The sequence below is a fragment of the Colobus angolensis genome, unplaced genomic scaffold (genome assembly GCF_000951035.1).
Source record: "Colobus angolensis palliatus isolate OR3802 unplaced genomic scaffold, Cang.pa_1.0 Scaffold123, whole genome shotgun sequence".
NCBI classification, from domain to species: domain Eukaryota; kingdom Metazoa; phylum Chordata; class Mammalia; order Primates; family Cercopithecidae; genus Colobus; species Colobus angolensis.
The window spans coordinates 7,096,352-7,110,153 of NW_012113475.1; the positions used below are offsets into that span (position 1 = coordinate 7,096,352).

The following is a 13,802-nucleotide window of genomic DNA, read 5'->3' on the forward strand; positions in this document are numbered from 1 at the left end:
CACTCCAGTCTGGGACAGGGCAAGACTTCGTCTCAAAAAATAACAAAAACCAAAAACTAAAAACTCCACAAATGTTTACAACATTAGCAAGAACCTGCTAATGATAGGGATCAGCCTGTACAGAGAGAATTTGAAAATTCAACCTTTTTTGTTCTCATTATGATGCATATCTATATGAGTCAATGTTTACATGTTAGGTGGGGTTCCTTTGGTACACACATATGAGTTCAGTTAGCTATGGAATTATAGGTGAATTGCTCTTGAATATTATTACATGAGGGTGAAAAGGTACCATGGATAAATAAATTAATATTGACCTAGAAGAAGACTTTGTTTTTTTATTTGAAAATGTCAAACTAGATTTAAAAGCCATGAAGTAAATAGCAAAGTTTATAGAACATACTGCCAAAAAAGGGATCTTATACCTATATGTATTTAATGTTTGTGTGCTAAAAAAGAATATATCTACTCAACCACATACAATTATATATATATGTGAAACTGGCCCAACAATGTTCTCTGCAAATTACTGAAAATTGAAGGCTTATTAATTAAAAATTCATTATTTGAAACTATACAGCTCTTAAAGTTCAGCTTTAGCAAGTCAATGTAGTGTGGAATGTAGACTGGCAATTTTAAGTATATATTATGCTTGCTATTAATGAATACATAGAAATGAAAGATAAAAGAATAGCTTTCTATCCTTGTACCTTCTTTGATTACAGTTTCAAACTGATTTTGAGTTCAGTTAAATCTTTGACTGAAACATTTGCTTTTTGTTTCTCTTTAAACATGATTAAAAGTATTTTTCTTTATAATGAATAAAATCAGTTCTTCAGAATTTGTGGCAGTGGATGTTTGGTATGCTACCAGGATCCCCTTTCAGGCCTGGTCCCGCCGGTTGGAAGTGTCGACAGTGAAAGTCTCAGCTTCTGTCTCCTGGAATCACCCTCAGTGGGGCAGAGCTGACTTGGCCCTGGTTATACATGCTGGTGGGGTAGGGAGTAAAGGAGGGTCTTCATCCACTGACAAGTCTATGCAGGGGAATACAGGTCTGCTCACCCCCTTGGCCTCAGGGTGCTATAACTCTGAAGGGCCAGAGATACCTGTGGATTCATCATGTGTTGTGTTTGCTCTGCAGGTCAATTTCTCCCTCTGCCTCACCTATTGCCTTTATTCCTCCACCTGATAAGCTAGTACCTTTAGCATATTGTTCCTAAGGGCATCTGTCAATACGTTGGCTGCATGTATGACTCCATTCCACAGTATTTCACAGACATTCCACTTAAGACAAAGAGAACATCTATTTAGACATTCTCAGAGAGGAAAGATTAATGTCAAGCATTTTAATAAACTTCACGGGGAATTCTTTATAACAGTTTTAATTCAAAAAAACTGTTAAACATCTGTGATATTCTAGGCATTGTACTAAGCTTGAGAGATACAAAGTTAAGTACAATAGAATTCTTGATCTCACGGAACTCACTGCCATGAAAAACAGATTTTACAAGTGAATATAATTGAAATGAGACAAGCCCTATATTAGGAGTACAGACAAACTGCCTTGAAAGTATTGAGAAAGGAATGCCTAGCCTTCTCCCTCGGTGAGGCAGGAATGGCTTCACTAAAGACATTTGAAAGAAATCCTTGAAAAGGCTTAGCCCTTTCAAATCATCCTTTCCCTTCTTTTTCTCACATCACACATCCAAGGTCTCAACAAAAGCTATTATCTCTACTTTTAAATATATCTGAAATCCTGGCCTCACCACCTCCACTGCTTCCATTCTACAGTAGCCTAACATCTCTCATAGCTGCAGCCTCATCACTAGTCTTCCTGCTTTTCCCCTTGTCCAGTATGGTCCATTCTCAACACAGCAGCCAGATGACTCTGCTAATGGATGTTAGGTCATGAGTTCCTCTTCTGAAAAGATTCCAAAGTGTTCCCAACTTATCCTCAAAACCAAATATGGGCCAGGTGTGGTGGCTCACACCTGTAATCCCAATACTTTGGGAGGTTGAAGTGTGCGAAATGGTTTGTGCCCAGGAGTTTGAGACCAGTCTCAGTGACATGGTAAAACTACATCTCTACAAAAAATGCAAAACAGTAGCTGGTCATGGTGGCACACGCCTGTAGTCCCAGCTACCTGGGAGGTTGGGTTGGGAGAATCACCTGAGCCTGGGAGACTGAGGCTGCAATGAGCTGTGATTGTACCACTGCACTTCAGCCTGGTGACAGAATGAGACCCCCATTTCAAAAAGCAAGCAAACAAACAAACAAAACCAAAGATAATTTCAACACCTACAGAACCCTATGCCATCTCCACATACCCCTCCCATCTTTAGCCCAGGCCTTACCTTTCTTGCTGCATCTGGGGATGGCCTCTCACTCACTCTTCCAGCCACTCTGCCCTCACTGCTGTCTTTGGGACCTGCCAGCACACTGCTGCCTCCGGGTTTTTGTGCCAGCCGCTGTCCCCTCTGCCTGATTCCCTCTTGCCCCTCCTTCAGGTCTATGCAACTGTCAACTTCCTCAGCAAAGCTTCCTGACCACTCCCTCCCAGTCCTACAAATTCCCTTTTCCTGCTTTATTTTTCTTCATGGCACTTATCATCTGCTCTGGACCTGATGATCATTCATTTTATTTAGAGTTTGCCTTTCCTCACAACAACATGAGCTCCATGAGGGCAAGGATGGTTACTTGTTACATGTTTTGTTTCTACTACCAACCCCAATACCCACAATTGTCCCAAGAACAGAGTGAATCTTCACCTAGTAGTTGTCTCAGTGAACAAACACTAAGTGAACAAATATATATATATATATGTATGTGTGTGTGTATATATATATATGTGTGTGTGTATATATGTTGTAAAAGGTAGTAAGATAAGGGTACAATGCTTCAGCATAAAGAATAGCTGAAAGGCATGGAAATCAAAGTAGTTTTAATCTAGTGTGACTACAATGTAGAAATCCTTACCTTCAGAGCTAGAAACATAGGTTGGTTATGTAAACCACAAAATATGGTTGTTATTGGCTGAACTACATCCCACTCCCCCAAATTCTGATGCAGAAGCCCTAACCCTCAGTACCTCAGGATGTGACTGTATTGGGATATAAGGCTTTTAAAGAGGTGATTAAGTTATGATGAAGCTGTTAGGGTGGGCCCCACTCCAATCTGACTGGTGTCCTTATAAGAAGAAGAAATTTGGACACACACAGAGACACCAGGGATGCACACACACACACAGAGGAAAGACCACGTGAAGACACAGTGAGAAAGAGGCCACTGACAAGCCAAGAAGAGTGGCCTCCAGAGAAACCAAACCTGCTGACACCTCGAGATTGCACTTCCAGCCTGCAGAACTGTGAGAAAATAAATTTATATTGTTTAAGCCATCCAATCTGTGGTGTTTTCTTATGGGAACCCTAGAAAACTAATTCAATGATATATGCCATTGTAAGGAATTTTGACTATCTCACATGTCACTATAAAATTTGGAGCAGGGATGGAGGCAAGATGACAGGTGTATTCATCTGTTCTCAAGCTGCTAATAAAGACAGACCCCAGATTGGGTAATTTATAAAGGAAAGAGGCTTAACGAACTGACAGTTCCACATGGCTGGGGAGGCCTCATAATCATGGTGGAAGCTGAAGGAAGAGCAAGGAACATCTCACATGGTGGCAGGCAAGAGGGCATGTACAGGGGAACTCCCCTTTATAAAAGCATCAGATCTCCTGAGACTTATTCACCATCATGAGAACAGCATGGGGAAAATCCACCCCCATGATTCAATTACCTCCCAACAGTTCACTCCCACAATACATGGGGATGATTACAATTCAAGGTGAGATTTAGATGAGGCACAGAGCCAAACCTTATCAAGAGGACACCTGAGATTTAGAAAGACTGTGTTTGTGGGAACATGGAGGAAGGACTGGAATAGAGAAAAGACTTGAGCCATGGAGACTAACTGGAAGATCTGCAATGGTCAAGATCTATATGAAGAAGAAAGGGAGGCAGAGACAAGTATAGAATTGGGCGAAGCTTTAGAACCAGGATTGATGGGACTTAGAGCTAAGTGATATTGGCATCCAACACAAAATAGAATTAGTAAAATGCAAAGGTGTAAAGGGTTCAGAAAAGAAAACATATGGATTTCAGTGCTTTCTCATATTTCTCAATATAAAACCTTGAGACAGGTTATATGACATCCATGTTGCTTAAGACAGAGAGAATATTTACTGAGGAAAGGGCTCTGCAGAGCTGCAGCCTCCTTCTCCCTAGTGGTGATAACATGCATATTAGTGTATTAAATCATCTGAGAAGTTTTGCAATGAAGAAGCTTCTGTAACTTTATCAAAAAATATATTTCTCACATTTATTTGATTATGGAAACCTTTTTTGCAAGGTAACTTTTAACCTCTTCCTGAACATGTATACTCTAGAAATTAACACAATTTGGAAAACAGTCCTATGTGTGGTCCAATGTACTAGAATGGTTCCAAAATAAACAGAGAAGCTTTATCTCGGTAATCTCTATTTTGAATAGGAAAACGACTCAACTTTGTCTTAAAGTGGTAGAATGAACTCATTCAAGGGATGATATATGCCATTGTAATGGCTGATTTTCCTACAGCCTAATTCCTACAAGATTTTTAAAAAAATCAAAATCTTTGGAAAGTAGCACAGTTCTTTCACAGCCCTAAAGAAAAACTACTCAGTGCCTTAAAACAAAAAATTAAATGAAGAAAATTGAACTTATGGACATAGAGAATAAAAGATAGTTACTAGAGGCTGGGAAGGGTAGTGGAAGGGTTTTGCGGGGAGGTGATGATGATTAATGAGTACAAAACAATAGAAGGAACGAATAAGACCTACTATTTTTGATAGCACAACAGGGTGACTATGGTGAATAATAACTTAATTGTTCATTTAAAAATAACTAAAAGGGTATAATTGAATTGTTTGTAATGCAAAGGATAATGCCAGAGGGGTGGATACCTCACATACCTCATTCCCCATGATGTGGTTATTATGCATTGCATGCCTACATCAAAACATCTCATGCACCATGTGAATATATACACCTACTATACACCCACAAAAATTAAAAACTAAAAAAGAAAATTAAAAATAAAATCTGGGAGCAGTTTTTTCCAGGATTTTTGTTTTTGTTTTTGTTTTTTTTTTTTAGGCGGAGTCTTGCTCTGTCGCCCAGGCTGGAGTGTAGTGGCGCGATCTCCGCTCACTGCAAGCTCCGCCTCCTGGGTTCACGCCATTCTCCTGCCTCAGCCTACCGAGTAGCTGGGACTACAGCACCCGCCACCACGCCCAGCTAATTTTTTGTATTTTTAGTAGAGACGGGGTTTCACCCTGTTAGCCAGCATGGGCTCGATCTTCTAACCTCATGATCCGCCCGCCTTGGCCTCCTGAAGTGCTGGGATTACAGGCGTGAGCCACCGCACCCGGCCATTCCAGGATTTTTGACCAGGTTTCTTTGGTGCTGGAGTAGTCATAGTGTAAACTTTCCTTTACGTGCATCAGCTTCTGAGACCCAAGGTGCTTATATACAATGACTCACATGCAATGCGCACATACGCCTTCCGGCTCTTTGTGGTACCCGCTGAGCTCCAGGCCACACACTGGCACCAGTAATCTTCAGGCCCAAAGAGTTCTTCCACTTGCTGGCGCGAAATCTCAATACTCACTTCCCGGACAATGAGACCTGACAAGAGAAAAAGAAAGATCGAAGTCAACACGAGACTCATACTAAAGAAATATAAACCATCACATCATATTTTTCCCCCAGTCGTCCCTTTTGATGCCATGAACAACCCAGATATTGTCTCTCATCTTTTTTGATTTTCTTCTCACTCCAGTAATTTTATTCAACAACTTTTTCATTCTCTTATTTGCTATTTCAAATCTTCTGGATTATTCTGAGGATGAAAGTAGAATGACTCTATCCTTCCACAAAATAATTCCTTTCCCAATATAGCTTGCTATTTTTTTACCTCTGTATTGAAATATAAACTTGAATTTCACATCTTCTAGGGTTTTTACCTCAATTATATGGTTGTCGGTAAAATAACCATATATACACAGATTTACAACAGCTAAAAACAACAGTCATTGTGGTGATTATTTAATAACTAAATTACTTTAACAGTTGTGTTTCAGTTAAATGGCACATTGTTTTTCTTGAAAGAGATACTACTAGCCTTAGTTAACAAACTTCTGGTATCGTATCCAAAGAATATACAACTTTAAGGTTTCCATGCCTAATATTTTGAAAGCCCAAAATAGTTCTCTGTAATTGTAATGTACTAAAACCCTGTTAAAGTAAAGTAGCCTCCCGCTAAAATGCTCAAATACTTGGAATTTATTTCACAGCATTATGTAATCTTGAACAACAAAAAATTGAACTAGGCATCTGGGATTATCATTTTAGAGGTATTTATCTTCAATTATCAAGGCTGTTTCAGACATTCATTCTTCAGTGTGCTTCTTTGCCCTGAGCAAGAGGGGTTATCTGAAACACATATGTGGGCAACTGCCAGTTCTCCCAGAGCTTGAACTTGCACACTTCCAGCATGGAGTGTCCATTGAGGGAACCAGCAGAACACCCCTAGGGAGGAGGAGAATTCGCTTTGGGTCAAGTATAGTTATAGTAAGAATGACTCAATGTATGGTTTTGCACTATTCATATGTCTATCTATTCATTTATTCTTTGAATAAATATTTATTAAGTATCAATTATGTAAAAGATACTGTATCAGCACTTGTGAAAGTAATCCGTAAGACAGTCCTTCCCCTCAATGAACTTATATTATCGTGAAGAGGTATCATATTAACAATGCATTATACAAGTTATTATTTAGGTACAATTGCATTCAATGCTGCAAAGGAGAGGCATAGGGATGAGAGTGAGTAATCAGGGAACCCAATCTAGCGTGAAGGATCCAGTATGACTTTAGCTTGGTTCAATCATATGGTGAGCAGGAGGGACAGGACATACGGGAAAGAGCAGGAAAGGGAATTAGGAGTTTGAGAATTTAGAAGACAACTGAGCACCACCCACAGAGAATAGTGGCATGAGATAAAGCTAGAGACAAGAAAGGGTCTAGTTTATATAGTCGTGTAGACCAGTGTTTTCCAAAGTGTGGCCCCCAGAGCAGCTTCATCAGTCCTGGGAAACTGCTGCAAATGCACATTCTCAGGCTCCATGCAAAACTCATTGAACAGGAATCTCTGGGGGTGGGGGTCCAGCAATCTGTGTTTTGACAAGCCTGCCAAGTAATCCCAATGCATGCTGAATTTGAGAATGACTCACATCTACAATGTTTAAAATTCTCAGTTTCCCCCAGGCACTGTGGCTCACACCTGTAATCCCAGCACTTTGGGAGGCCAAGGCAGGCGGATCACTTGAGGTCAGGAGTTCGAGACCAGTCTTGCTAACGTGGTGAAACCCTGTCTCTACTAAAAATACAAAAATTAGCTGGGCATGGTGGCACACGCCTGTGATCCCAGCTACTCGGGAATCTGAGGCAGGAGAATCGCTTGAACCCAGGAGATGCAGGCTGCAGTGAGCCGAGATCGCACTCCAGCCTGGGCAATGAGTGAGACTCTGTCTCAAAGATTTTCACCTTCTTCCTAAAAGCCATGGATATTACTAAAGTGTTTTAAGCAAGTAGATGACATGATCAGATGAGAATTAAATATATACATAGATATCACATATAAAAGAGATATATAGATGTGTGTGTATGTGTGCATGTATATATCTGTGTGTATGTGTATGCGTATTCAATTCTTTATAGTTTAATAAGTTCATAAAAGTTATAATTTCTCAAAATGTTTGATGATAGGTGACAGGAGAGGGTATATTTTCTGGAACTCCTTAAAAACCGTATTTTAGAACTTTCCTTAACACCTGGAAAATATTCAAATGACTAAACATACTCAGGGAAATTAACAACTACCCAATGGGAGTAGGAGCTGTCCCACTGGGGGAACAAACAGTATTTCCTATCAAGAGCTGATGGGGCTTGTGTCATAGAAACTGCTAAGCTCATAGGCCCATTAATGACTATCTAAATGGAAATGAAGCCCAAGAAAGTGGGTTTTATAATCCCAAGGCATGACAGGATCCTAAGGGGCAACTCTATTGTCAAAAGCTTATAAAGTATATTTAAAATTTTTTCAATGTTCTGAAAGTTAGTAAACCTTGTATGTTTATATATTAACCAGTTTAAAAAGAATTTCCAGGTAAGTGGCATATTCCAATCCATCACCCTTCTGTGGAAAGAAGATTAGTATATTATTTTAACCAATGTCTAACCAATATAACAATCCTCTCAGCGAAAACCCCAGGCCATTAACAAATAACACCACTTTGCCCCTCTTTCCTGGCCCCTGCTCAGGCCTCTCATTTTCCTATCTTATTGTATTTTTTCACATTATTCCAATTCTGGAAATCTATGGGGAGATGGAACACAACCTCCTTCCCCAGTCCCCATATCTTTCTCTCTCTCTTTTTTACCCCCTACTCTCTGATGCTTGATGTTTTTTTCCTGCTTTATTTATTTATACATTCCCTCTTCATGGGGAAATTCAGTTACTGGAAACAAACCTCTTCCTTTAAGATTACTGCAGTAACTTACAGTCATCAAAGGGCTGATAAATTTGCAATATGTGTTTCCTTAGAACTGTAATAGCTCTTTATATGATGCAGAGCAGCAACAAATACGCTCAGGATATTAAAACCACATCCAAATATTTGGTGTCCCAAGATGGTAACTTCAGGTCTCATTCTCCCCCACTTTTACTTAAAGCAATTACAGGAAGCCTAATTAAATGCTGGAGGAATTCACTGGGTCCACTGTATCCTTTAGCTCAAATAGGCTCATGGATGGTTCTACTGACCACAAATCTGAAGCCTTTTAAAAAGCCACAGACCAACTCTCCTGCTACAGGAGTTATTCATAGTCTGAATGCTTTGAATTGTATGGCTCAGGCTCCCTGTGGGCACTGGAGTCGAGCACACACTGATTTTTGTATTCAGCTTCACAGATGTCCCATTCAGGAGGAGGTGAGTTGTGTACAGTTGTCCTATTACATAGCCCAGAGTTTACATTCCAACTTTTGGTCAACAACATAAGAGTAAGAAAGAACTGAAGCATGAAGTATCTAAATACTTATGGCTCAGAAGAATTCCATAGAATCAGCTGCATTATTCAGACTCTGAGCTACTTGGTTCCATGCCATGTTTTCATAACCATAGCTGAGTTTATTACCTATGATAGTTTGTTCATCAGACCAGAGCCTAGTGGTTTGGGTAGAAGTAGATAATATCTTTTCTCTTTGAACCTATAATTTCAAATCTGCTTGAAGTCTGGAGATGGAAAAAAGCAAACTACCTTGTATTTGAAATGCCATAAGCATTACTTCTAAGGTGGTTTGCTTTGAAGAGCATTTGGGAACTTGAAATTGGTTTCAGGTTATTTAAGGGTGGGGAAATGCTTCGGTCTACAGGACTTACTCAAATACAAATGTGTAGTTTCCATCGCATCTGATAACATCAAAGATTTCCCATCACAGTGCTTGCTTTAATAGTGGCATCTCAAGGATGCATGCTGTTTGAAGTTTGCAGTGATTTGCTTTTATAATAGGATTCGTTGTGGTTTGGGAGTCAGAGTGCAGGAAATTAATTAGCATGTTATTCCAAGAGGCTGTACGATGAGTATGAGTGTGCACTTGTTAATAATACATTTCAAATGAATATAGGAATCCAGATTCAAATGCAACCCTCTGACTGGATATTTGTGAGGGCATACATGAATATGGCCATAAGACTGGATAATGACATGATATTTATTTCTTATTTTTAGCATACGTTTAATTTCATAATAGTGGTAAGGCATCACAAATACTGTTTTTCTAGGATACTACTATAAAGTGAGCACAAATACATGCTTAATCTAATTAAATAATTACTTATAATAATATCTATATTTCCCCAAAATGTAATCTACAGTGCTATCAAACAAATTAAGTAATACAGTCCATTAATATCAGATATTACATTAAGTTGTAGAAATGTGAGGATGAGTCAAACATTACTAAGCCTTAAGCTCTTCATATATTTTATTTATTTTTATTTTTATTTATTTAATTTTTTGAGACAGAATCTCACTCTGTCACCCAGGCTGGAGTGCGGTAGTGTGATCTTGGCTAACTGCAAGCTCTGCTTCCTGGGTTCATGCCATTCTCCTGCCTCAGCTTCCCGAGTAGCTGGGACTACAGGCATCCACCACCATGGCTAATTTTTTTCTATTTTTACTAGAGATGGGGTTTCACTGTGTTAGCCAGGATGGTCTCGATCTCCTGACCTCATGATCTGCCCGCCTCAGCCTCCCAAAGTGCTGGGATGACAGGTGTGATCCACCACACCTGGCCTCTCCATACATTTTATAAACATATCTTGTTTATTAGGTGATACTGAAAAAAAATCACACATCGTCTTAAAACACATTTTCATGATCATGAATTTGCACCTTCTGATATTCCATGTATGTTTCTTTGAAAAGTATCCTAACCCAACTTTAGACTTAGGTATTATGTATGCCTGAGTTGTATTCCTCCCCATGACTTAATCTTTCTTATGGCAAAAGGAAGTTTTAAGATACCATGTTGTGCAGGCCTGGCAATTTGACTTTCTCCAGCAATCTCTCTAATTGGAGAAGAACTGCAGAGCTCACTCCACCAAATCTCATTATAGTATATTCACAGTTAGGACACAGGTTGGTAGGAAATGTACAAAGTTGCAGGTTGGGATGTTCTGGAATACATTACAAAGTTTTATTGAATTACTGTGATCTTTTCACACGTTCTTCCAGTGCCTCATTCTATTATAAGCTTTTACTAGTATTATTTAAAATATGAAACATCAGTTCTAGATGTCTTAGTATCAACTAAATCACGCAAACACCCTGTCATTATTTAAAAGGATGTCATACCATAAAAACTGATTATTGTTTTAGCACCTTATAACTCTTATTAAAGTAATTAAAGTATGATAACTTAAAAGGCAGAATTTCAGAATCAAGATACAATGTTGTGTTACATGAAGTTGTTCAACAATCTTTAACTATAGCAGGAAGGTATTGTTAGCACAAAATTTACCTACTCTTTGAAATGTTTTAATTGAATTTTTAAAATATTGTTTAATATATAAGCAAACTATATAATTTAACTAAAGTTATTTTGTGCAAGTGGGAATTGCAACTTACTGGTGTATTAGCTTTATTATGAGTATAATTTTGTTAAAGTTACATCTACTATCTTTGTGATTAAGATGAATATAAGAAACGCAACACTTACAGAGACTGAATCATGAAGGAATAGAAAACTTGAACAGACCAATTATCAGTAAGATGATTACATCAGAAATAAAAAGTCTCCCATCAAATAAAGGCCTAGGACCTGCACGTTTATTTAAGAAGAACTAACCTTAACCTTTCTCAAACTCTTCCAAAAAATTAAAGAAAAGAGACTACTTCCAAATTCATGTTACAAAGCCAGCATTACCCTCTTACCAAAAACTGCTGAGGACACAAGAAAAGAAAAGTACAGGCCAATAACCCTGATAAACAAAGATGCAGAAATCATCAACAAAATACTAACAAACCAAATGCAACAGCACAGTAAAAGGATCATGCACCCTTATCAAATGGGATATATTCCTAGGATGCAAGGATGTTTCAACATATGCCAATCAATCAATGTAATACATCACATCAACAAAATGAAGGACAAAAATCATACGATCATCTTAATAGCTGTAAAAAGAACATTTGACAAAATTCAACATCCTTTAATGAGAAAAACTCTCAACAAATTGGATAGAAAATGAATGTATCTCAACACAATAAAGCATGTATGACAAGCCCAGACCTAGCATTATGTTCAACAGTGAAAAGTTGAAAGTTTTTCCTCTAAGATCAGGAACAAGACAAGGATGCCCACTCTTGCCATTTCTATTCAATGTAGTACTGTAAGCCTTTGACGGAGCAATTATGTAAGAGGGAAAAAAAATCTAAATCACAAAGGAAGAAGGAAATTGTCTCTGCTTGCAGATGATGTGCTGTTACATTTGGAGAATCCTATAGACTAAACAAAAACCATTAAAATTAATAAATGAATTTAGTACAGTGCAGGACACAAAATCAAAATATAAATATCAGTAATGATTCTATACATGAATGATAAACTTTCCCAAAAAGAAACAAAGAAAATAATCCCATGTGTAACAGCTACAAAAATAATAAAATACACAGAAATAAATTTAACCAAAGAGGTGAAAGTGCTGTGCACTGAAAACAATAAAACATTAATGAAAGAAATTGATGAAGAAAAACATTAATGGAAGTCCGGACGCGGTAGCTCATGCCTGTAATCCCAGCACTTTGGGAGGCAGAGGCGAGCAGATCGCTTGAGGTCAGGAGTACGAGACCAGCCTTGCCAAGATGGTGAAACTCTGTTTCTACCTAAAATACAAAAATAAGCTAGGCATGGTGGCAGGTGCTTGTAATCCCAGCAACTTGGGAGGCCGAGGCAGAGGATTGCTTGAACCTGAGAGGTGGAGAGTGCAGTGAGTTGAGATCGCACCACTGCACTCCAGCCTTGCCTACAGAGCAAGACTCTGTCTCAAAAAAAAAAAAAAAAGAAAGAAAAACATTAATGGAAAGATATGTTCGTGGATTAGAAAAACTAATATTGTTAAAATGCTCATATTAACCAAAGTGGTCTACAAATTTAATGCAATCCATATGAAAACTCCAATGATGATTTTCACAGAATTAGAAAAACAATCTTAAAATTCATATAGAATCACAAAAGACCCTGAATAGCTAATGCAATCTTGAGCAAAAAAGAACAAAGCTGGAGGCATCACACTACTTGATCTCAAAATCTACTATAAAGTTACACTATCAAAATAGCGTAATGCTAGCATGAAAACAGACACATAGACCAATGGAACAAAATAGGTAGCCCAGAAGTAAATCCACATGTTTATGGTCAATTGATTTTTGACAAAGATGCCAAGAATACACAATGGGGAAAGGACAGTCTCTTCAATAAATAGTGTTGGGACAACTGAATATCCCTATGCAGAAGAATGAAATTATACCCTTAACTCAGACCATATACAAAAACCAACTCAAAATAGATTAAAAATTAAAAACCCTGAAACTGCAAAACCACTAGAAAAAAACATAGAGGAAAAGCTCCTTGACATTAGTTTAGGCAATGATTTTTTTTAATATGGCCCAAAAACACAGGCAACAAAAGCAAAAATAGACAAATAGGAATAAAAAGCTTCTGCACAGCAAGGAACTAATCAACAAATTGAAGAGATAACTTATGGAATGAGAGAAAACATCTGTAAACCATACATCTGAAAAAGGGTTAAGAGATAAAATATATAAGGAACTCAGTCAACTGAAGAGCAAGAAAAAGAACCCAATTAAAAACCTAGGCAATACCATTCAGGCCATAGGCATGGGCAAGGACTTCATGACTAAAACACCAAAAGCAAAGACAACAAAAGCCAAAATTGACAAATGGGATCTAATTAAACTAAAGAGCATCTGCACAGCAAAGGAAACTACCATCAGAGTGAACAGGGAACCTACAGAATGGTAGAAAATTTTTACAATCTACCCATCTGACAAAGGGCTAATATCCAGAGTCTACAAAGAACTTAAACAAATTTACAAGAAAAAATCAAACAACCCT

At 38.2% G+C, this 13,802-nt stretch overlaps 1 protein-coding gene across 2 annotated transcripts in view; it reads right to left on the reverse strand.

Moving 5' to 3' along the window:
• UNC5C (unc-5 homolog C (C. elegans)) overlaps nt 1-13,802 on the reverse strand; it is a 388,250-nt gene that overhangs the window by 133,115 nt on the left and 241,333 nt on the right. For both annotated transcript variants that reach the window (XM_011932900.1, XM_011932892.1), the window contains exon 3: nt 5,584-5,727. In XM_011932900.1, coding sequence (XP_011788290.1) covers nt 5,584-5,727 — 144 coding nt within the window. The remainder of the gene's footprint in view (nt 1-5,583; nt 5,728-13,802) is intronic.